This window comes from Oratosquilla oratoria, chromosome 16 (genome assembly GCF_046742065.1).
Source record: "Oratosquilla oratoria isolate Oo_2021 chromosome 16, ASM4674206v1, whole genome shotgun sequence".
Lineage (NCBI taxonomy): Eukaryota > Metazoa > Arthropoda > Malacostraca > Stomatopoda > Squillidae > Oratosquilla > Oratosquilla oratoria.
Window position 1 is genome coordinate 10,395,800 of NC_134792.1, and position 26,083 is coordinate 10,421,882.

Below are 26,083 nucleotides of genomic sequence, written 5' to 3' on the forward strand. Positions count from 1 at the left end.
AAGATTTGTCGGCGGTAATTAGCGATAAAATTTCCTGGCGGAAAATAGTATACGTTAAGAGGTTGTATATACATGATGAAAAGTTTAGGAATATCAGTGTCGGCGGTATATGAAGTTTGTCGGCGGTTAATGTCTGATGAAAAGATCAGCAATGTCACCGATAACAAAGAGATTTTCGTTAATTGGCGGTCAAAGAATGGACCGCTTGCGCGAGCGATGCAACGACACACGCACACACACACGCACGCACGCACATACACACGAGTCCAGCACGTGATCCAAAGACCAAGGTGAATACACACACATACACACACGAGTCCAGCACGTCATCCAAAAACCAAGATGAATACACACACACACACACACAAACACACGAGTCCAGCACGTGATCCAAAGACCAATGTGAATACACACACACACACACACACACGAGGCCTTGGGGACTGAAGACAACGTCCGCAATCTGGCACAAGGCTGATTGCAAGCGGATGGCACCGTGGTGCCACTCCATGCCTATCACTTCTTTCCTTTGTTTTGAATCATAAGCAGCAACTTTCCATTCGAACCAGCTGCACGCACGTGTACACACACGCACACAGATACAAAATAGTATGCGTGCGAGGAGTTATTCCATCTGTATGGTAATATGCATTTCTCGACAGTGTGTGTGTGTGTGTATTTATTTACCTATTTGTATTTTGCGGGAAGGGGAGCTATGCTCGTGAGTCCCGCCATTGTATCTCGCTTTTAAACTTATGAATGGTTTTTGCGCATACTATTTCATTATCCAGTTTGTTCCAAGTGTCCAAAACTCTATGTGAAAAACTGTTTTTCTTCAGTTCTATTCTATAGCTATGTTTTTTTATTTCTTTCCATGTCTTCTTGTGTTTCTCTTGGCCCAGTTAAGTAAGTCCTCTCTATCAAGTATCTCTGTGCCTTTCATGATTCTGTAGATGGTCAATAGGTCACCTCTCTCTCTTCTTTGCTCCAGTGTCGGTAACTCCAGTTTAGCCAATCTCTCCTCGTATGATAGGTTTGCAAGTGCAGGTGCCATTTTTGTAGCTGCTCTTTGGATTCTTTCTATTTTCTTTATATTCTTTTTGGTACTGGGGGACCACAATGTCGCCGCATACTATAGTCTAGGCCTTATCAATGTAACCAATATTTTTTTTTATCATGTCTTCGTCCAAGTATGCAAATGCCACTTTTATTGATCTTAGCAAGTTGTAAGTCTCCCCGACAATTTTGTTAATCTGTTTATCATAGGACAAGTCGTTCGTGATAATTACTCCCAAATCTTTTTCGGATCCTTCTTTCTTTACTTCCTTGGTTCCAATTGAATATTTTCCTGATATTCTGTTTTTGCTTTGTGTGTGTGTGTGTGTGTGTGTGTGTGTGTGTGTGTGTGTGTGTGTGTGTGTGTGTGTGTGTGTGTGTGTGTGTGTGTGTGTGTGCGAATTACAACGACGACCAGAGATTTAAGACTCCGATTGCAATGGATACTGCGACAAATTATAACGAAAAAGTCGATGGAGGAACTACTAAGATTCATCTCGTGGTGGCGCCACTGCAGCAGCCAGCCCTCTCCACACGGACGACCGAATGGAGCCCCACCAAGTGGGCCTCAAGATCGAAGGTAAACTCCACATTTTTCTGGGTGCCAACAACCGATTTTATTCAGCACTGGGAAACTCAACGCATTGTGTTATCAGAAAGGTGTTTATATCCTCTTCGTGTTTACTCACCGATATGTTATCGAAAGATTACCCATGATTGATACAGTGTATGTGTGTGTGTGTGATTCACCATGGTTTTGGACCACCTGTTGGACTCGTGATCGACAGCTATTTCCCTCCCGTAAGAGAACTCAGAACTCATATATGACCGATCTATGGGTAATGCTGTGACCTTACAACTCAAACCCCCAACTCCTCGCCAACGAGTTAGAGTAATGGCTCGCAGCGCAGCGGTACCATTTCTATCCTGGGCGAACTCGTACCGCTGGGATAGCGGTTGCGAACGCTACCACTGCGCCGTCAAGTCATGTATGTGTGAGCATTTATATATGTATTGACATTCTAACTTGCTTACGTGAGTACAGAGAAACTAGTCAGGAATAAGACTAAGACTCCTGTTTTTCCTATTCTCACTCACATTTATATATATATATATATATATATATATATACATATATATATATATATATATATATATATATATATATATATATATATATAGGCAAAACAAATCACTAAACACACGTGACAACAATACTTGCAGAAACCACTTGGAAAATAAAATAATTGAATACCGAACGTTTTCGTTTATTCAAGACATCATCAGGGTACAAAGAATACAGAAAATGACAAAAGGTCGTAATATGTACATAGTGGTAGAGGAACTGGGAAATGTCAAATGTTACTCGATTCCAGAAGAATTATTTACAATCTTTTTAATAATAAAGTTATCTAACTTATACAAACCTAAGCTTAAATTCATATTATTTTCAAAACTATTTCTAATGTAACATGATTCAATTATGTTCCTTTCTACAATGTTATGAAAGAGATTTATTGCCTAATATTTTGCCATCTAATGTAATATGATACAGATATGTTGACGACATATTGTGTATTTGGCCTTGTGATAAACCTGTGGATGAGTTTGTGTTAAAGTTAAATAGTTTGGTTCCTTTTATAAAATTCACATTTGAGACAGAAGAGAACAACACATTGCCTTTCTTAGATGTAAGTATTCATCGATGTGGTAGATATTTTAAATTTAATGTCTACAGAAAACCAACCAATGTTTTCTCATACATTCCTTTCTATTCTTACCATCATCAAAATACGAAGTTATCTGGTTTTTTTTCTATGTTCTTGAGAGCGTTTAGAGTATGTTCTCCTGAGTATCTTGAAGATGAAGTAAAATTTATTTATGAGATTGGTCAGAATTTAAAATATCCAAAACATTTGGTGGATAGAGCACAAGAAAAACCCAGAACATATTTAAACACCTCACAAGTAAACGAATTTAAATTGAAGAACATTTTAGCAATTCCATATCATGAAATTTTTATCACCCTTCCTCAAATATTTAAAAGCTTTGGTATTCAGGTGATATTTAATAACAACAATATTGTTAAGAACTATCTCATTAGAAATTCTCCAAAAGAAAAAGAAGGATGTATCTACAGCATACCTTGTAAAGTGAGTGATTTTAAATACATAGGCCAAAAGATTAGTCAACATAAATACAATATAAGAACGGGTCAAATGTCAAGTGGACTTTTCGTCCACCAAAAAGAGCTATCCCATATTACTGATTGGCAAAACACAAAAGTTATTACATCATGTCATACCATTGTAGAAAGGAACATAATTGAATCATGTTACATTAAAAATAGTTTTGAAAATAATATGAATTTAAGCTTAGGTTTGTATGAGTTAGATAACTTTATTATTAAAAAGATTGTAAATAATTCTTCTGGAATCGGGTTACATTGGACCTTTCCCAGTTCCTCTACCACTATGTACATATTACGACCTTTGGTCATTTTCTTTATACTTTGTACCCTGATGATGTCTTGAATAGACGAAAACGTTCGGTATTCATTTGTTTTATTTTCCGTGTGGTTTCTGCAAATATATATATATATATATATATATATATATATATATATATACACACACAGAGATACACGCCACCTTCCAACCTACAGGACGACACGGCGCTGCGGCGACTCCAACCAGACAAAATCCCACATCGACGACCAGACAAAATCCCACACCGACGGCTAGACAAAATCCCACAGCCTGTACCATATATAACCCACACACACCAGCCCAGCCCTCCGAAGTCGATGTTGTCGTCCCTCTCAGCAGAAATCAGTTGCGCCTACGCACCAGGGGCCGTATACACAAAACTTGTTAGCACTAACAAATAGCTGTTAAGGGTAACAAATTCCTGTTAAGGCTAACATTTAGCTGTTAAGCACTAACAGTGATACAGAAAACTTGTTAGGGCCTTAAAAGTACTGTTAAGATAAAAGTGCTGAGGAGGACTATTAAGCTCTTAACAAGTTCCTGTTAGTAGAGAAGATGGCGGAGCAACAACAACTAAAAAGATGACTGCGAGTTTATCGACAGCGACGGGACATATTTAACGAGTACAATGATGACGAACTCATCAAACGCTTCAGAATGAACCGTGCTGGTATAATAAAAATGGCTGATTTAGTGAGGGACAAACTTCAATCCCGAACAGAACGGAATCGACCACTGAGTCCTGAGACGAAGGTGGCAATTACCCTATGATATTTAGCCACAGGTAAAATGCAGCAGTGACGAATTTGGGACCTCGCAAGCATCAATCAGCCGTGTCATTACTCAAACAATTGATGCACTATCAGAACCAGATATTGTAACTCAGTTTGTAAAATTCCTATTGACTCGCCAAGAAGTGCAAGTAAAACAAGCAGAGTTCATGGAACACTGTAGGTTTCCCGGTGTTGTGGGTACCATAGATGGCACAAACATTAGAATTGGGGCTCCAAGTGTCGATGAACATTTATATGTAAACAGAAAACAATACCATAGCATCAACGTGCTTTGTCATGCCTCCCTCTTATCCTTGAGGTTTAAACTTGGCTTGAATCGCCCATTTATTATTATTTTTCTCCATAATCACGTTGATCAAGAGGAGTGTTTCCTCTTGTGACCAGTTTGGCTTCCTTTTCTTTTTCTGTGTTTCTTTTGCCATGTCTATGTCCTCTGAAATTATTGTTGAGTCTTCTGTCGGAAGATTTGTCTGTGGCACGGCCGCCTGTACAATGCGCCTTCGTCCAAAAATATCTGTCGTTGGTTAATAAGTACTTCTAAAAACCCATACATACGATATCTATGTGCTTCATGATACTTTATTAATAAATTCTGAACAATTGCATTAATAACACTGTTTTATGTGTGCAATTTTTGATAATACGTCCATTTACATGTTCATAAGCTGCTAACTTCAGCGCTGTTTAGCGGTACTTGACAAACAACTGTTTGCTAGCTAACAGTTGTTAGTTAAGCATTGGTGTATAACTTTTAGTGGTTTTCTGTTAGCTAGCAGAGATTGTTAAGGCTAACAAAAAAGTTTTGTGTATACGGCCCCAGGGCTCTGAATCAGGTACAACGGTTCCTTCAGCACAGACTGGAGGCAGAGGTGTCAGAGAGGGCGAGGTGGTACAGGGCAGTCACAGACTATGAGCCCCTTGTACTTCCTCGCTCCACACCTAGAAAAGTGGAAACTCTGCTCTGTCTGCGACCTGAAGACCTGAAGACCTGAAGAGAGAAGATGCCGCCATTGTAGCCAACCCGAAGCCACCCTGAACCATTACCTCAAGCATTGCCCCGCAACTGCTTTTCTGAGGAGAGGGCCTCCGACAACATCTGAGGGTCTTGTGCGTCGCCTATGCCGCCACCTACTAAGTATTTCAGCGGCTTTGACCCATCGTTTTTCGCTCATATTTCCGAAATAACCATTCACATCAGTATGATATATTAGCACAGCCTAATTCACACCCGGCCATAATTTTTGACGTTAGAGTGCATTTACAAGTGTATTTAATTACGGCGTTTACTCTTGATATTAAGTGTGTCGTAGCCGACACCCGTGAAGTAAATCGAACAGGTGAAGTCGTGACGTCATCACAAACTACCTCGTGTATCCCAACTTCACTTGTTCGATTTACTTCACGGGTGTCGGCTACGACACACACAATATCAAGAGTAAACACTTGTGAATACACTATAACGTCAAAAATTATGGCCGGGTGTGAATTAGGCTGTGTTAATATACCATGCTGATGTGAATGATTATTTCGGAAATATGAGCGAAAAACGATGGGTCAAAGCCGCTGAAATACTTAGTAAGAGATTACGAACTGCGTCGGCTGGTGGAGTGTCAGCCCCCCCTTTAAATATTTCTTCTCGCATTATTGTGTACTCCGTTTATGTCAGGATGGGTGAATTCACCGAGATGTGCATACATATTTAACATAGGTATGCACATCCGGTAAATGTATGAGTGGGTGTGGCCAAGCCACACACACTCATATATTGAATCACCCCCCACTTTGTCTATAATATTATTACACCACTTGCTATATACACCACCATCACTGAACACAGCTAATGTTAGGAAGGGTGCATTCACCGAGATGTGCATACGTATTTCATCTACGTATGCACATCTTGTGAATGTATGGGTGTGTGTGGTTGGGCCCATACACACTCATAAGTCAAATCACCCACCAAACGGGCTCACACCAAAGCCCGTGGGAGCTTAACTCCCGAACTATACAGAACAGAACAGCCCAGCCCTTAGATTCTTACCTGCCACTGAGGAAGCACCAAGAGGTGTGAAAACGCGTTTTGGCTTTTTTAAAAGCATGTATGTTATTCCATATCATGACATACGGATATTTATCAAGGTTACTGCCTACAGAAGGCAAGATTACTCTAAGAAAGAGAGAAAAATACGACAAGAAGCTCTGTCATAACAAGCTTGCCATTCATTTTAATGAAGTATGCTTGAGGGAAAACCTCCTGCCCATTTACAATATATATATACACGCGTGTGTGTGTGTGTGCATAGAAAGTTCCAGTGAAAATAGCATTAGCAGGTTGTCAAGGGCATCGACCGTCCTACGAGGGAGGACGGGAGGGAAGGATGGAGGAAAAGATGTATGGTAATATAAAACCATAAAATATCCGACTATCTGCTAATCGAGAAAAAATCATTCCTTTCGGTGCGCTGGGGTGGTTTTCCTCGAATGAATAAAATCGCCTGACGGCGGCCAGACCTAAGGTGGTATGAGCCGTGAACAGGCGTGAAAGCTGCTGTCGCGAGTGAAAGGAATTAACCTTCAAAATCGAGGGTCAAGGTCACTGCACGCCCTGCGAGAACGAGGGAAGTGGAGGAGGAGGAGGAGAATGGGGAGGATTGGCTGGTTATAGACTGAAGTTGACCGACGCTCCAATCCTTGTGGACAAAGTCGCGCTGCCGTTCAACGTTTTTCTTTATTTCTAGGTTCGTCGAGTGTGTTTATATTTTGGTTGCGTTCATTTTCATCTATTTATTTATTATTTTACTTCCTGTTTTGTATATTTTTATTTATTTATGTGCATAAAATCCACTCCCACCAATTCCATCCCCAACATACTCCACTTCCATTCACCACCCCTCCCTCTTATCTTGGCTCCTCCTGGATGACGGGTCATCCCTCCATCTCGCCCACTAACCTGGGTCAGAAGTAATGTAGCAAGACACAGCACATCCACAGCAAGGACGTTTCATTTAAACGGCGACCCCCCTCTCCGTCCCCTCATGCAGAAAAAGAGAAGACAAGGAGAAATATCTTCGGGCTGCGTCAAAATATTATTCACACATACTCCCTCACCACCCATCCCCCACCCACTCTTTTCCATGCATCACAGTATCATCCATACACAACCATTCTCCACTCACCCCTATCTTCTGTCTTCTCTCTTCCTTGCTTTACATACATTCCCCTCTTTCCCAATGCCCCTTTTACCCCATCCATCCATCTCATCCTTGGTCGCTCCCTCGTGTTCACTCCTTCTACACCTCTTTTATTAATCTTTCTTCACTCATTCTTTCCATGTGTCCAAACCATCAACCCTATCTCCTAACTCCCTTTCCACTCCCTCTCTCCTCACCTCCTCGTTTCTCACTCTATCCAGCCTAGTAACCCCTATCATATTTCTCAGACATTTCATCTCAAACACATCTAAACTCTTCCTCTCTTATATTCCATGTTTCTACCCCATATAGTGCTGTCGGCACAATCACCCCTTCATACAATCTCCAATTAGTATCCATTACCAAATAGCTATTTCCCATTATACTTTTAATCCAAGGCATTTACTTGTTCCTCTCAATCTATTTTCTACCTCCACCTCCACTCCTCCCTTTCCCGCTACATTTGTACCCAAGTATCTAAAGCTATCCACTTTTTCCAGTCTCTCTCCCTTCATTCTCATTTCCAATTTACTGCTACGTTCTCCCCTTGTACATCTCATCACCTTACATTTGCCCACATTTATCTTCAACTTCCTTCTTTCACACACTTTCCAAATTCGTCACTAACTTCCTCAATCCTTCCTCTGATCCTGGCACAAGCGCAGTTTTGTCAGCAACCAACAACAACTCCCATTTTTCTCCATTTAATTAACCATCTCATTATCCTTGCGTTTACCCCTCGCACCACCCCATCCATCTATAAACTGAACAGACAAGGCGAAATAACACATCCATGGCGAAGTTCCATCTTTACCTCAAACCACTCATTCTCTCCATTTCTAATTCTAACACAGGCTCTACTACTCTCGTAAAAACTCTTGACTGCTCTAAACAGTTTTCCTCCTATCCCACATATCTGCAATACCTCCCAGAGTTACTTCCCGTCTACCCTGTCATAAGCCTTTTTAAATCCATAAAGGTAAAACAAATATCCTTAACTTTTCCTAAAAAATTTCCGCAAAAATCTGATCCGCACAACACCTACCTTTTCTAAACCCACACTGTTCCCCACCAATTACTTCGTGTTTCCTTATCCTCTCAATCAAAACCCTCCCATAAGCCTTCCAAACTACACTCAAGAAACTGATCCCTCTGAAACTACTGCACTCACACTTGTCCCCTTTTCCCTTGTAAAGTGGAACTATATAGGCACTCCTCCAGTTCTCTGGCACTCTACCCTCTTTTAGACAAACATTAAATAACCTCACCAACCAGTCCACCATCACTGTACTTCCCTTTTGTAGACATTCCGTATGACACCCATCTAACCCAGGTGCCTTACCTGCTTTCATTATTTTAATAATTGCTTTCACCTCATCTTTCCTTATTTCTCCTCCATTTTCCTCATTCATCATTGACATTTTCTTAGTGCTTCCCACTGCAACTACCTTTCCCTCCCTATCCTCCTTCGGATTTAGCAATTCCCTAAAATACTCTGCCCATCTTCCTCTTATGCCGTCTATTCCATTATCATATCTCCATCTGCACATTTTACCTTTTCTTCTCCACTTGATTCGCCTCCTCTTCCCAGACATCGGCGAAAAAAACCTTGGGTAACTGCCAGAGGCCTTATCAAGGGTTTCTCACTTCCCACTTAGTTTGAGGGGGTGGTGAGATGAGTGCTGCTCCCTCCTTGCTGTTGCTTTCCTTCATTATCCTGTTTTAATATCATTTTTCCATCACCAAGCACTCCAAGTAAATCACTTCATGTATCCCCAATTTTCCTTATTCCTTCCCTTACACTCGCTTCACACTTGGCAGATGCTCGTCAAATGTTGTGAATTTGAATATCTGGAAGAAGGTTTCGCTTACAGTATTCTACACTTTACCAAAGACATTTCCACAATATAACTAACATTTGTATGTTTAACTTTTCTTAGCTCGCCATTCGACATATATATGACGCAAATGACATTTGAAGATTCGAATAACAAGTTTATAACCGAAGTCGTTTCTGCTTGAACAAAGAATAGTTGACGAGACTCATTCCAGCGTGAAGAGGAATTTAATTGATGGCCTACTTGATTCACATGTAGACTCGTTGCATACACACACACACACACACACACACACACACACACACATACACACACTGCACACACTGCACACACACGCACACACACACACACATACGTACGCACACACACACACATACGTACACACGCATACACACACACACACATACACACACACACACACACACACACACGCAGGCGCGCGTACACATACACGCGCACACGCACGCACGCGTGCGCGCACACACACATGCACGCACGCACGCGCACGCACGCACACATCTTGTGGGTATTTGATTGGGAGTATAGAAATACATACAACCTAACTAGGAGATCGACTGACTATCATTTAGCATGCTATCAACATGAAAAGAAGCGAAGTATATAGAAAAGAAACATACTTACCTAATAAACCTTCATTATGGAGAACATGTAAGCGTGCGGCTAAAAACCACATGCTTGTCAGCGTTAATTAGCGTAACACAACCAAAAAGGAACCATTCGTTTCCCAGATATATTGATTCATTTACCAGATAACCAAGTTCATTACTTACGCCAGGCCGCCCAGGGTCACGTGAAGTGAGCGATCGGGGGACAAGATGGAATCGCTCTCTTCCCCGCTGCTGCTGCTCCCGTTCGACTCTCCATCGGACAACTGCCGACGCTGGTGCTGGTGGTGATGCCCCCGCAACGCATTACTAAGAATGAGGTGATTAAAGTTCCCTCCGAGGTGAAACTGCTCTCGACTGTTGAGATGTCCATGATGATAGTGCTGAGACGGATGTGAATGGTGCGAATGATGCGAGTGACACGTGTGATGATGGTGCCTTCGACGATTACGTCCGTGGTGTTGATTTCTAGCCAAGGAGTTGAGCTGCGCGCAGAAGGCCAAACCATTCAGGATGTTACTGCTACTGGCACCTGCGTCAAGGTCACTATTGTGGCCGCTGCTGCTGCCTCTGCTGCTGCCGTCGAGGCTCGCATAATCCTCCTGGCTCTGGGAGAAGCCGCTTTGGCTAAGTTGATCTGAATCGAACCCGTTGAGAGGCACACCCTCTGACAGACCCCTCGAGAAGTCATTGAGAGGGTACCTAAACGTAAAACCTGGAGGAAGACCGTTGTCCGCCATGTTGAAACAAGAAAACCATCAACAGGACAGGGAGAGGGAGCGACGAGGGTAAAGAAAAAGATACAAGGAAAGAGAGAGGGAGAGATAATGACGAAGTAAAGCTTGAGGAAACCGTCTAGTTCCTACCTCACAAAGTAATCTGTGGAAGAAGAAAAGAAATATTATTAATCATTAAGCATTAAATACATTTTAATAAGCTTAAACACTAATAAACTCGGGTGAGATATACGGTACGTAGCTCATACTACCATAATCCCGAATGTTCAAATGTTCTTGTGATCAACAACAGCATAAACACTCAAAAAAGGTGGCAACTGATCCACAATTCCACGTCTTATACTATGTAGGACATACAATAGATGAGTCATACTACGTTCAAGTACAGTCCAACGAGACATTTCATCGACGGTTATCCAATAATCTTATAGTATACAACAGCGGTCCTCAACTTGGGACCCCAAGGGAGCCATGACAAGAATGTAGGAGGGTCAGGGCCTGCTTTTACAAATTATACTTTTCAATACAATGTGAGGAATCTGAACGTAAAAACGTATATCACAAAAATCTATCATATGTAACATGATTATGATTATAAATTTTGTAATAAAGCAGAGGGTTTCTATTCACCAACAAATTATTTTTTTTCATTTATCTTATTCTATTTATTACTGTTATTATTATTATTATTATTATTATTATTATCTTTTTTTTTTTTTTTTTTTTTTTTTTTTACTTTTTTGGCGGGTAGGATTTGGGAGAAAATGAAGGGGAGCCACACGGATGTTGAGAATTCATAAAAGGGGAATGGAGTGAAGAAGGTTCAGTACCACTTAGAATACTGAGTGAATTTTTTTTTATAATCAAACATCAGTAAATCTGAATGAATGAATAAATGTATGTATGTGCGTGTGTGTGTTTTCATTTATCAACATAAAATTGTCCAAGACGTCCCTAAGTAAAGCCTTAACCCACCCAACGGAAGCACCATCAACGGGTTGTTACCAATGGTAGGATTAAAAAAAATAACAACAGGTTCTCTCTACGCCAGTAGCATGCAGGTATCACTTATGCTGTACTATACCCTGTATAAGCCAAAATTTAATAACCGGTTCGCGGAGCTCGTGAAATTCCAAGAACAGGTTCGTACGAACCGGGTGAATCCCACAACTGGTTGTTACCTGCACATGGTGGTAGCACCAGATAGGATAAGGACAGAAGTACTCGTAAACAACATATTCTCACCTCAATCTGGCCCCATGAAGCTGGCACTCGGTCTCCAGACATACAGTACATGGTCCAAGACCTCCATCAATCTCGTATTCCCTCCACTTTTTCACATGAAACTGTACAAACGGCGACTACTCTCCACCTACAAATTTAAGCTAGTGACAAAGAAACAGCCCCACACTAATACATGCATATACCAAAGGATTTTCCCCCTACACGGGGGGTAGCCAAAAAGAAAAAGGCATAGAAACTACTCCCACCCATTCCATTTCCTATATATTCCACTCCCCTCCACCCTCTTCCCTCCCTCCTATCTTGGCACCTCCTGGATGACGGGTCATCCAGGAGGTGCCAAGATAGGAGGGTCGCAAGACACAGCACATCCACAGCAAGGCCACTTCATAAATTCGGCGACCCCCCCTCTCCGTTCCCCCATGCATGAAAAGGAGAAGAGGGGGAGAAATCCCTTCGGGCTGCGTCAATTTTTTCTCATACATACTTCCTCACCCCGCATCCAACACCCCCCTCATGCATCACAGCATCATCTATACACAATCCCTCTCCATCCACCCCTATATTCTGTCCTCTCCCGTCCTTCCTCCACAAATATTCCTCTCTTTTGCAATGCCCCTTTTACCCCATCCATCCATCTCATCCTAGGACGCCCCCTCATACTCACTCCTTCCACACCTCTTTTACTAATCTTTCTTCACCCATTCTTTCCATATTACCAAACCATCCTAATACTCTTTCATTAACCCTATCTCCCAGCTCCCTTTCCATCCCTGTTCTCCTCCTCACCTCCTCATTTCTCACTCTATCTAGCCTAGTAACCCCTATCATACTTCTCACATTATATCTTAAACACATTCAAACTCCTTCTCTCTTCCTCTCTCATGTTCCATGTTTCTACCCCATACAGTGCTGTTGGCACACTCCTTCATATAACCTCCACTTAGCATCCATTCCCAGATGTCTATTTCTCATTACACTTTTTAATCCACCAATCTACATTCTACCTCCACCCCCACTCCTCCCTTTCCTGCCACATTCGCACCCAATTATCTAAAACTATCCACTTCCTTCAGTCTTTCTCTCTTAATGCTCACTTCCAGCCTGCTGTCACTCCCTCCCCTTGCACATCTCATCACCTTACTTTTGCCCACATTTATCTTCAGCTTCCTTTTTTCACACACCTTCTCAAACTCTGTTACTAACTTCCTCAATCCCTCCTCTGATCCTGCTACAAGCGTAGTGTCGCCAGCAAACAACAACTGGCTCACCTCCCACTTTTCTCCATTTTCTTTAATCATCTCCAACCCCTGAACCACTACCCTTGCATTCACCTCTCGCACCACCCTATCCATGTAAAGATTGAACAGCCAGGGCGATATAACACATCCCTGACGGAGTCCCACCTTTACCTCAAACCACTCACTCTCTCCATTTCTAATCCTAACACAAGCTCTACTACTCTCGTAAAAACTCTTGACTGCTCTTAACAGCTTTCCTCCTATCCCAAATATCTGCAGTACCTCCCACAGTACCTTCCTGTCTACACTTGCCCCCCTTTCCCTTGTAAAGTGGAACTATACAGGCACTCCTCCAGTCATCCGGCACTCTACCCTCTCTTAAACAAACATTAAATAACCTCACCAGCCAGTCCACCATAACTGTGCCTCCTTTCTTCAAACATTCTTTATGGCATCCATCCAACCCAGGTGTCTTACCTGCTCTCATCATCTCAGCTACTTTTACTTCATCCTTCCCTATTTCTCCTCCATTTTCCTCACTCATCACTCTCATTTTCTTAGCGCTTCCCACTGCAACTACCTTTCCCTCCCTATTCTCCTTCACATTCTTCTACACCTTTCTTTGCTTCCTCATCCCACCACTCACTACCCTTCCTTCTATTTCCTCCCGCCCTTCTTGTTCCACACACCATCTTTGCACACCTTATGACTCCCTCCTTGAACTATCCCCATTCCTCCTGTACTCCTAGTTCTACTCTATCCTTTACTCCCTCCCACCCCTCTTTCAGCTTCTTCTTATACTCATTCTCTTTTTTTCTCATTTAAGCAGTTCACTCTAAGTACCTCCCTACATTCTGACCTTTTCCTCTTTCTTCATCTATTCTCCACTCTCAATTCACTTTCTACCAGAAAATGGTCTGATATTCCCCCACTCTCTCCCCTTTGAACATGTACATCTTTAACTCTTCCTACCATACTCCTGGTCACCACTATATAGTCCATTAATGCTCTATCTGCCACCCTTCCATCCACCACCCTTTCCCATGTGTACTTATGCTTGACTTTCTTCCTAAACACTATATTTGCTATCATCAACTCTCTACGATTTTTACCTGGAACTCCATACTTCCCAATCACCCCATCTATGAGTTCATTCCCTACCCTACCATTAAGGTCTCCCAATACAACTACATTGGCATTTCTCCCTAATTCCTCTATGCACTCATTTATATCTACCCAAAAAGCCACCCTTTCCTCTACGCTCTTCTCACTACCAGGCCCATACGCACTTACAAAAACCCACATCTCCCTTCCCAGCTTCACCTTCATCCACATCAACCTTGATGAATCCTCCTTCCACTCCACTACCCAATTACTTATCTCTTCACTTACTAGTATAGCCACCCCTTCTCTCCCTCGTCCCCTCTTCACTCCTGAGTATCTCCCAGCTACACTCCCAAACTCACAGTTGCCTTTTCACAAACATACTGTACCACATCCACGTACATTAAAAGACTCAAACCTTAGGGTACTGGTTGGAAAGCTCCCAGACCCTCTTATGCCTTTACTTTTTTTTTTTTTAGGAATGTCCCCTTTTGGGGCTACAGGTAGCAGGACTCCTAATCCCATCCCCCGTCCCGTTTTTTTTCGCCTTTTACGACTCAAGTGGAAAGACTTGGTGGTAGCATTCTCTACCCCCACCACAGGGTAGGCGAAAAAGGAAATGAACATTCAGAGAAATTGTACACGACAGTAACAAGGGGTTGGGGGATAGCATAACAGAGGGATGGTCGTAATATAAAAGTGTCATAATTTCTCTATGAACAGAGTTTTCCTCTATCACAGACAAAATTATGTCATGCTCTGGTCCGCAGGGGCACCCCATATAGACCCTAAAGTATCAATTGCATGCTTTGCCACAATAAAATGCAGCCAATACCCCAGACGGGGGCCAATACCCCAGACTAATACATCACAAAAAACAATAAACAATTTCCACCCAAAAAGATCCATAGAAGGACCTGAGGACTGTTGCCATCCTCTCTGGGGTTGCGGGTTTCCACTCAGTGAAATGCGTGGCGACAATTGCTCGTTATAATTATTACTACCCAACGGAAGAGACGATTCATATCATGTTTTTTCTATTGAGTTATTAGTACAAAAATATGATTAGAATAACGTTCATTTACAATCGTATATAATTTTATTTATATTTTGTTTTACTTTTTTTCAAATACCATTTTTTTTTTTGCAGCCATTAAAAAGTATTACGAAGGATTTCAAAGGATTATACAAAGGGTTAACAAAAACTGGATGCTAACAGAAGATATTTCGGTCTATGTCATGGTCTAACACAAAATAATAACAATGGCATAATAAACAAATAAGTAAATGACCTTGTCTATCATTCTACCTAACTAATCATAACCATATGACCAATCTTACTAATCACAATACCATACCCATACTTTACCAATCATTGCACCATATCAATCCCTTACTAACCAAGACATCCACGTACCAATCCCCTAATTATACCATCCTCATACCTTACCAATCCTATCATGGCCATTCCTTACCAATCATGGTACAATGCCTATACCATGTCAAGGTTGCGACCCTAGGGCGACAGTTCTTTGTTTCACCTTCGGCAGGAAGGTCATGTCTTTGGTCGTATGCATTTGGCTGTTTGGTTGGTTGGCAACTCTATAAAAAAATATGAATGAATCTTTTGCTCTATTAATATATTTTATATATTCTATTAATTTATCAGTTTAATTATTATTATAATTTATTATGTATTCAATTTTCTTTATTGTTATTGTTATTCTCATTGTTATTATCATTGTCATCATTATTATTTTCATTAGTAGTATTGCTATTATCTTCATTGTATTATCATAATTATACATGATTATCATTATTTATTCGTTTATTCATCCCATTCATATATTTTACTTTTGAGTGATGTATGGCCTAGATAATACAACATTAAATTTCGGTGGTGATCTGGAGAGAAGCGCTGGCCTCTCTCCAGGGGATGTCGGGCAAACTCAATGGAAGTCCTGCCTCCCGCATCCATCTGACACCACAGACCCAGATCCGCAAGACCCAGATCCTCATGCATGTTACACGTAACCCAGGTGTGACATTATGCAGGGTGTTCCAAAAATATGTCACAATACATTTTATCTTAACTATTGAGGATTCAACAAATATTTATATATCCTGGAAGCTTACAATTTCAAGTTTCTGTACAAGAAATATTAATACAAAAGTACGAGAAATCAATTTATTATTCCTTAAACGTTTTAAATGTCGACTTGGGTTACACGGCACACATCCAAACGATTATCCATTTCTTGCCATACGCGACCTAGCACAGATTTGTCGTTGATTGGCAAGGCTTCTGTTATTCGAGTCTTTAGGTCACCCACGTCTCTGGGAAGGGGAGGTACATACTGTACTTCAAGCCTTTCAAATACCCCCCCCCCCTCGAGGAAGAAGTCGCATGGAATGAGATCTGGAGACCTAGGGGGTCATTGCAGGAGCACGCAATCAGTTCGTCCGGAACGTCCGATCCATAACAGGATTAACAGAAGAAAAATTGATTATTTAAGCTTTCAAATGGTACCAGTTTCATCTTGCTACCATTTGTAGTTCATGATACATGACTTCTTAGAATGTGACATATACTTTTGGAACATTGTATATACACGTGTCCCTAGTGTGACGCAGTATACTGCACACGATCTTTCAGAATAAAAAGTCCCTCGAGAACTTGAAGTTTGTGTATGTATTTACCTAGTTGTATTTACCTAGGTGTATTTTATCACCACTTTTTCGTCTATCAGTCAAACTTGTTCCAGATGTCTATTACTCTGTGGGGAAAGCTGTTCTTTTTCAGGTCCCTTCTATAACTGTCTTTCTTGATTTTCTTTCAGTGTCCTCTTGTATATCTACTTCCCCATTTTATTAAATCCTCTCTATCAATAGTTTCTATGCCTTTCTTATAAAATAGTTTCTACGTGTGTGTGTGTGTGTGTGTGTGTGTGTGTGTGTGTGTGTGTGTGTGTGTGTGTGCGCGCGCGCACACACACACACACACGCAAAGGGCAATGAACTGCCTTGGCTCAAGTATGTGTGCTTCGCGTGGTTTTAGTTGATCAATAAATTAATTTATATATTTATCATATATCTATTTGTTTATTTTATTGTATTTCTTTGTTTATCTATTTTTTGCCCCAATGCATGTTAGCATGGACGTGAAGCATTAAGTTTTGCCTTTACCTCATTACCAGTGACTATCATTTGCCTAAGCATTTCGTACTCAAAGGGCTACCTAGCAAGCAGACCGAGTCAGTTATAAAATGCCTGGATAACTACTGCAACTAATCCATAGAAGGATCTAACAAGACTATCACAACATAAAAGTATTCTACATTTAGTAGGGGATATGCTTGTAGTATGTTATTTCGATCAAGTATGGTACCAGTATTTTAGGTCATTGTTTATCTTACTATCTCATAGTCGTCGATATAAATGAAGGGTTACATTGGAAAACCTGGTGACGGTATTATGTAAACTGAACTTGAGTGAGGGCATGTTCGTTGTACCGGGGTCGTGTTGCCGGCTAGGCGACGTGTGCTTTAAGAGAACTCTACGTGTCCGAAACGCATCGCCAAGTCTTACCTCTTACCGACTCAAGACTTCGGCTGCGCAATAACCTCCAGGAAATGTCCGATTCACATGAATCAAGGACACATGTCATACCTGCCTCGCTAAAAACAAATTCACCAGAATCATCCTTAATTGAACGACGAAGTTCAATATGTAAGAAAGACGAAAAATAAGTAAATAAAGGGTTTGTTGGACTACGACCACCCCCGCCGCTGCACCACATAAAACGGACACCACTTTTTTCAAGGTTACAATGCATTCCTCCCATGACGTCACAATGCAGTTGCCGTGGCGCAAGACTATCCACATGATATCACGTCACTGTTACCTGTATAAAACAGTAGCTCCCAACCTGTTCCTCACGGGTGTCTTAATTATGTAATAGTTTAAAGATATCTTATGAAATACTGTTCTTATATTCAATTCTTTTTACTGTTCTATTTTGTGGAAACACATTTAACGGTAAATATCACTAATTGCCCAGGTGTTTTGAACACCAAGGGATATTTTCCTTTTCGTGACAAAACTAATCTATATTCCACTTTGGAAATAGTAATAACAGAAAAAGAAATATATAGTCGACATTACACTGCGGGAAGAAAGCTGCCCATACTTGAAATATTATTCTCATTCGCCACCAAAGCTGGGTCAGAATAAAGTGCGCGCCACCCAGTACGACAAGGTTTCCCCAAAATATGGCACAACTTCACTATCAGTAACGTGCCACAAAGATTAATAAAATAGCCTGGAGGCATGTTAAATAAAAGAAAATGTGCTAGCCGGTAAAGAAGGATTTAGATAACCAAGCTTTGGCACACTGGTTGTAGCCAGGGGTGAAACACTGAAAGTATCTCATTACTATTCAAAGCCAAGTTACGTCATGGCTACAGTAGGTTGCCAACTCTGTTAAGCTACAATAACGGACACAAAAACTTTATTGGTATTTATTTATGTGGCTCTAGATCATAATAGATGCAAATATTAAATGCAGTTCAAATTTACGTTTCTTTCACTTAAATGAAAATACAAAAACAAAAATGAGAAGACATTTAATTTACCTTGACCAAAGAATAATCTAAACTATATTTCCCCTTGCTTTTTGCTGCCTTCAGAAAATTTATATAATCTTTGATGATTTTAGCGAATTCCAAGCTACTATCTTTTATGTTAAAATATGAGAAGTTCATTCTTAATTAATTCAACAGAGCATCGGTTCCTTTCATCTCACCATTTAGATGACATTAAAAGTAAAAACTCTCTCACAATAATATGTTCCTGGGATTGATAGTACAAAAGAAACTATTTTGAAAACATTGATTCATTTGAAGTCTATAGAATTCGATATAAAATACCACTTTCTGCTTGTTTTTGAGCTTATGAAGAGTTCAGAGCTTTTGATAGTGTCAGAGTTTCTTTGAATTAATACATCAAAAAGTTCATCCATTTTTAATTTAAGCTTTCCTTCTGGATTTAAATGTTCTGCTACTGCTACAAATTTCTGAAACTTTGGGAATAAATGGCCTAAAAAAAATTAGGTTTGATAATTTGCCGAAAGTTGAATTTTCATCGAAATCTATTCTGTTTTTCCAAATATCTGATTACAACATGAAATAGTGGCACTACTATTACAAGTTTTCTCACATCGATTTCACTGTTCTTTTGGTATTCATAACAAATTACGGCTCGATTTTGTGAAGGGCCTCATCACTATCTAGTTGTATATTACGCCGTATTTATTTTGGTTCTTCGTGAGTTCAGTTAATAGGCGGTGGTATGCCTTTCCAAACGTCCAACGGCACCTTTCTTTCTCCATTGTTTTTACTTTTCTTTTTTCTTGGTGGTGATTCCCAGTTTTAGTAACATTTACGGTTTTCTGGTTTTCCCAAAATGAGTGCCTTTTTTAAATGGAGAGTTAAGTAGTTAAACATAAAGTGATTGATCGATTTATGAATTTTTTGGCTTGAAGGCTAAACATAAAATGAGGTTAATTTTATATCCTGGTCTGCGTTCTACCGCTCTGATTCTGGTATTGTGCAGACTGCAGAGTTGACAGAGTCTGCACTCGTACAAGAAGTAAACGCTTTTGCAATCACGTTTTAAAAAAAAATAAAGGACAAATAGTGTAATTTCAAATCTCAATAAAGGACAACAACAAATAGAGCTGAATAAAGGACTGTCCTTTGAAGTAAAGGATGGTTGGCAACCCTACGCTACATACGCGCACATACACAGGTGTACAAGTCTCGACGAAGCAGTGGTACCGCTCTCGCCTTCTAATTCAGACATCCGATTTTGAGTCCCGCCCAGGGCTGAAATTTCAGTATCGCTGCACTGCGATCCGGCACTATGTGTGTGTGTGTGTATTTACCTAGTTGTATCTTACGTGAAGGGGATCTACATTCGTAGTGTCTCGTCTTTGCATCTTGCAGTATCTACAGTAGTTTGCTCTTAAATGTATGGTTTTTGCAATCACTATTATTTCTAGACATCCACTGCTGTATGGAAAGCTGGTCTTTTTTCGGGTCCCTTCTGTAACTGTCCTTTTTTAGTTTCTTTTCGTGTCCTTTTGTATTTCTCTTATCCCAATTTAGTAAGTCTTCTTTATCAAGGACTTCCATGCCTCTCATGATTCTATAGGTGGTCCCAGAATCTGTAATTCCAGCTTTTGACAATCCTCATATGACAGTTTTTGATAGTGTTGGGGCTATCTTCGTACTTGTTCTTTGGATTCTTTCAATTTTCTTTATACTATTTTTAGTATTGGGTGTCCATAGTGTCGCTTCACCATTTCTTCGTCCAAGTAGGTAAAGGCCTCCTTTATTGATCTTAGCAAGTTGTAGGTTTCTCCGACAATTTTAATTTATGTTTATCGCGAGTCATGTCTTTTGTGATAATTATTCTCCCAGGTCTTTTTCTGAATTCACTGTGTATGTGTGTGTGTGTGTTTACCTGGTTGTATTTACCTAGTTGTATCTTACGGGAAGGGGAGCTATGCTTGTGGTGTCCCGTCCTTGTATCTCGCAGTGTCTAGTTTGTTTTTACATTCGTGAATGGTTTTTGCACACACTATTGTTTTATCCAATTTGTTCCAGATGTCTACCACTGTGTGGATTTTTTTCAGGTCTCTTCTATAACTATCCTTTTTTTCATGTCCTCTTGTGTTTCTCTTGTCCCAATTTAGTAAGTCCTCTTTATCAAGGACTTCCGTGCCTTTCATGACCTACTGACCATCTACAGTGTAGGTGGTCAGTAGGTCGCCTCTTTTTCTTCTTTGGTCTAAAGTCAGTAATTTCAATTTAGCCAGTCTCTCCTCATATGACAGGTTTGCAAGTGCCGGGGCCATTTTCGTGGTTGCTTGCTCTCTGGATTCTTTCAATTTTCTTTATATTCCTTTTGGTACTGTGTCAGTGTCGCAGCATACTCCAATCTAGGTCTTATTAGTGTGACTATTTTTTTAATCATTTCTTTGTCTTAGATAAAAGGCACCTTAATTGATCTTAGCAAGTTGTAGGATTCTCCGACAATTTTGTTTGTTTACCAGGGGGCAAGTCATTTGTGACAATTACTCCCAGGTCTTTTTCAGATCCCACTTTCTTCACTTTCTTTGTTCCAATTGTATACTGTCCTGATATGTATATATATATATATATATATATATATATATATAATAAATATATATATATATATATATATATGTGTGTGTGTGTGTGTGTGTGTGTGTGTGTGTGTATGTATATATATATATATATATATATATATATATATGCAAAAAGATCACAACACCACGTGATCCAAAAGATTGCTGATAACCACAGGGAAAAAACGGAAAAGAAAACTAGAATTCCCAAGCGCTTTCGTGATATTTCACATCTTCAGGGGATTACAACAAAGAAAATTGTCACATAGGTATATAAGAGGTAATACAATAAACTGGGAAAGGAACGGACATAACACATGGAGAAAATGTCACAAACATTGAACACTTACAATTAAATCATTTTTGTATGATTTAATTTTATTACAAATTTTGTCAATGATAAAATTATCTAGTTTAAACATACCATGGCTAATATTAATATTAGATCCTTCAGAATTTTTTTATCATGCAACTTTCAATGATATTTCTTTTGGCAAATGAATCACAATTTATGATAGAAGAGGCATTGGTCCAATCGATACGATGATCGAAATCTCTCATAAGGATAAACAGCGCACTAGACTCTTGTGCTGTTTTTACACTGTACTTGTGTTGCTTGACCCTAGTTGTGAGTTCTTTGTGACAATTTTCTTTGTTGTAATCCCCTGAAGATGTGAAATATCACGAAAGCGCTTGGGAATTCTAGTTTTCTTTTCCGTTTTTTCCCTGTGGTTATCAGCAATATATATATATATATATATATATATATATATATATATATATATATATATATATATATTTTTTTTTTTTTTTCAAACTCCATTATGCTACATTTATTAATGTTGAAGTCTACTCCCCACTTCTGACTCCATTTCCAAACCTTATTTTGGTCTGTAGTGATTCACAATCCGTTTCGGTTTTCACTTTCCTTAACAATTTAGCATCGTCTCTGCTCTCTCTCTCTATGTGTGTGTGTGTGTGTGTGTGTATGTGTGTGTATGTGTGTGTGTGTATTTATTTACCTAGTTGTATTTACCTAGTTGTATTTTGCGGGAAGGGGAGCTATGCTCGTGATGTCCCGCCTTTGTATCTTGCAGTGTCTAGTTTGTTTTTAAACTCATGAATGGTTTTTGCGCATACTATTCCATTGTCCAGTTTGTTCCAAGTGTCTAAAACTCTATGAGGAAAACTGTTTTTCTTCAGTTCTCTTCTATAGCTATGTTTTTTTATTTTCTTTCCATGTCCTCTTGTGTTTCTTTTGTCCCAGTTAAGTAAGTTCTCACTATCGAGTACCTCTGTGCCTTTCATGATTCTGTAGATGGTCAATAGGTCACCTCTCTCTCTCCTTTGCTCCAGTGTCGGTAACTCCAGTTTAGCCAATCTCTCCTCGTATGATAGGTTTGCAAGTGCAGGTGCCATTTTTGTAGCTGCTCTTTGGATTCTTTCTATTTTCTTTATATTCTTTTTGGTACTGGTGGACCACAATGTCGCTGCATACTCTAATCTAGGCCTTATCAATGTAACCAATATTTTTTTCATCATGTCATCGTCCAAGTATGTAAACGCCACTTTTATTGATCTTAGCAAGTTGTAAGTCTCCCCGACAATTTTGTTAATCTGTATATCATAGGACAAGTCGTTCGTGATAATTACTCCCAAATCTTTTTCGGATCCTACTTTCTTTACTTCTTTGGTTCCAATTGTATATTTTCCTGATATTCTGTTTTTGCTTTTTCCAAACTCCATTATGCTACACTTCTTAGTATTAAAGTCCACTTCCCATTTCTGACTCCAGTTCCATACCCTATTTAGGTCTTCTTGCAGTGCTTCACAGTCCTCATCAGTTTCTATTTTCCTTAGCAGTTTGGCGTCATCGGCAAAGAAGCTCATGTAGCAGTTCACGTCCTCATCCATGTCATTCATATAGATAGCAAACATTATTGGTGCCAGCACAGATCCTTGCGGTACTCCACTGATCACCTCTTTCCAGTCTGAATATTTTTCTCTGAGCACTACTCTCATCTTTCTACCAGTCAGAAAGTCCTCCATCCATTTTAGTAGGTTTCCCTGTATTCCTCCTATGTGTTCCAGTTTTTTTAGTAGTTTTCTGTGTGGTACTTTGTCAAAGGCTTTTTGCAAGTCTAGGAATGCACAATCAGCCCATCCATTTCTTTCTTGCACTATGTCTATTAGTCTTGAGTAAAAGCATATTAAGTTTGTGGAGCATGATCTTCCTTGTCTGAATCCGAATTGTCTTGGGTTTAATATGTCATTGTCTTCCAGATGTTTTACCCATCTATTCTTGATTATTTTCTCACAAATTTTGGCTATGGTGCTTGTTAGTGATACTGGCCTATAGTTGTGTGTGTGTGTGTGCGTGTGTTTATGTGTGTGTGTGTGTGTGTGTGTGTGTGTGTGTGTGTGTGTGTGTGTGTGTGTGTGTGTGTGTGTGTGTGTAAAGTCATAGCAGTAGCCATAGATCGGGTAATAGCTGCCGATCACGAATTCAACACGTGATCTAAGAACGTGGTGAATCGCATAACTCCCATGACATCTCGTGTTCATTACTCTGTCCCCATTCCATCTCATTCCTCCTTCACAGTGGAGAGTAACCGGCACCTAAAATAATACTTGTTACCATGCTGTGGACAAGGCAATATTTGAGTAAATTTGGCTACAATTTGTCAACTCTGATTCAACAAGGCAATATATTTCTAACGAGAAAGCGTCGCATTTGCAATAAACATTTGGAAAGATAAATGCGCATCGGAGCAACGGCGATAGATGTTTATATACTGTAGTGTGACTGAGGATAAATTACGTGTGTTCTATGCGGATTCTAGAGGTTACGTCACCAGGTCGACATTCAAGAATACTAAGAAGTCATCTTAGTGAGGTAGGTAGGTTGCTAAACTAGAATATAAACACGGCTACAACTCCCCAATGCCAGAGGAAAAATGAACTAAATTAAAAGAAACAATTAGATTAAATGTGAACAGAAAATTAAATATCAACACATAGTCCCATTCTCAGGTTACTATCTGCACCACAGATACATGTATACAATAATAGTAATAGTTATCGCCATTAAGAAAGATAAAAAAGAAGAAAAAAAAACCGACTTGATATAAAATTAAATGCACTTGAACTAACGGTCGATTCAGAAGATGGAATCTCTCTCACATACACAATGACCACCTTGACCTGTTATGTTATACAAATGATTGCAAATTATTACAAAATCTGGACAAGGAATGTGAGCGGAGCCAGTAGGGGGAAATAAATCTAAATGTGAAGAAATAATAAGATTCTGTCCAGGTAGTCTTCATTTGCTACAATGACGACCTTCATTAATTTTCTTCTGGTCAGAGATGATATTTATACGAGAGGAACTGGCCGTGCTGATGCGACTGGTAGCGTCTCTGTTGAATGAAATATCAAATACTTGCGGTGAAGTAGGGGGGAGCAACTGACGTAGTCATAAGAGAGACGGGACATAGTAAAATAAATAAATAAATAAATAAATATATACTCGTTTTCCATCACCACCAGGTATGTCAAGTGTCGAATTTTACCAGTAAGAACAAGAAAAAAATAAAATAAAAATAAAATTGTGATAAACAAATACACATAAGATAATAATAATAATAATAATAATAATAATAATAATAATAATAATAATAATAATAAAACAATAAAATCTAATAAAAATTAACAAAGCGCCCTCCTCGACGTCATGCAGCTCATGTAGGTCAAACACGTGTATCCAACTTCCTTCCTCTTCCTCCACCTCCTCCTCCTTCCTCTCCCGCAAGGCAATATCGCGTCCACGTCTCTTACCCAACAAAAGTTTTTGCATTATCCAAACATTCCCTTGTTATAGAGTATTTTTGGACATCATCCTATGTGCAGGAATACACATTTCGATGCAACCAATCAACCAATCGGAGTCCACTGCTGAACAAAGGCCTCCCCCTCCTTGAGCCGTGCGACTGCGCTTTTGCTACATTACCCCTGCAAACTTCTTTATTTCGTCTCCATTTTTTTACTTTCTGGTTTCCTCCTCCCACTCTCTCCACACCCAAACGACCAATTAATAACCTACCTCCTCTAATTCCATTCTTCGTTGACAATCAGCTCGATCCCGACTCCATTTCCTTGCCTCCATAATGTCTTTCCCTCAAGTCTGTCTTACACAGTTTTATTCCCAGCATTTACCTTTCTATTTCTCCCCTTCGTCTCCATCCCTTTAGTCAATTTTCCAAGCCTCACATTCGTAGATCATAGGTGGCGTACACTGTAAACCGCCTCAGACATATTGACTGAACGCCAATTATGGTGTCTTCAGGGCTACTACATATTTTCCAATTTGATTCGTTAAGAGAATTTTGATCTTTAGTTGATATGAGCATGTGACCTAAATAAGCATAATTTTGGATAAACGAAGAACGCAATATAACAAAGACAAGAAACAGATGGGCATGGAATAAAAGTGATTCAGTAAGAAGGGTAAAGGACAGTTTTCCTTCTCCAAGGTTTCATAGTTTCATTC

At 39.8% G+C, this 26,083-nt stretch overlaps 1 protein-coding gene across 9 annotated transcripts in view; it reads right to left on the reverse strand.

The window, feature by feature from the left end:
- LOC143033825 (5-phosphohydroxy-L-lysine phospho-lyase-like) overlaps positions 1-26,083 on the reverse strand; it is a 345,670-nt gene that overhangs the window by 174,645 nt on the left and 144,942 nt on the right. For 7 of the 9 annotated variants that reach the window (XM_076199342.1, XM_076199340.1, XM_076199339.1 and 4 more), the window contains exon 2: positions 10,160-10,873. In XM_076199342.1, the coding sequence (XP_076055457.1) occupies positions 10,160-10,734 (575 nt within the window). In that variant the 5' untranslated portion in view covers positions 10,735-10,873. Of the gene's footprint in view, positions 1-10,159; positions 10,874-15,793; positions 15,811-26,083 lie in introns of those variants that run through there. The other 2 variants (XM_076199338.1, XM_076199344.1) reach the window with 2 other exon arrangements.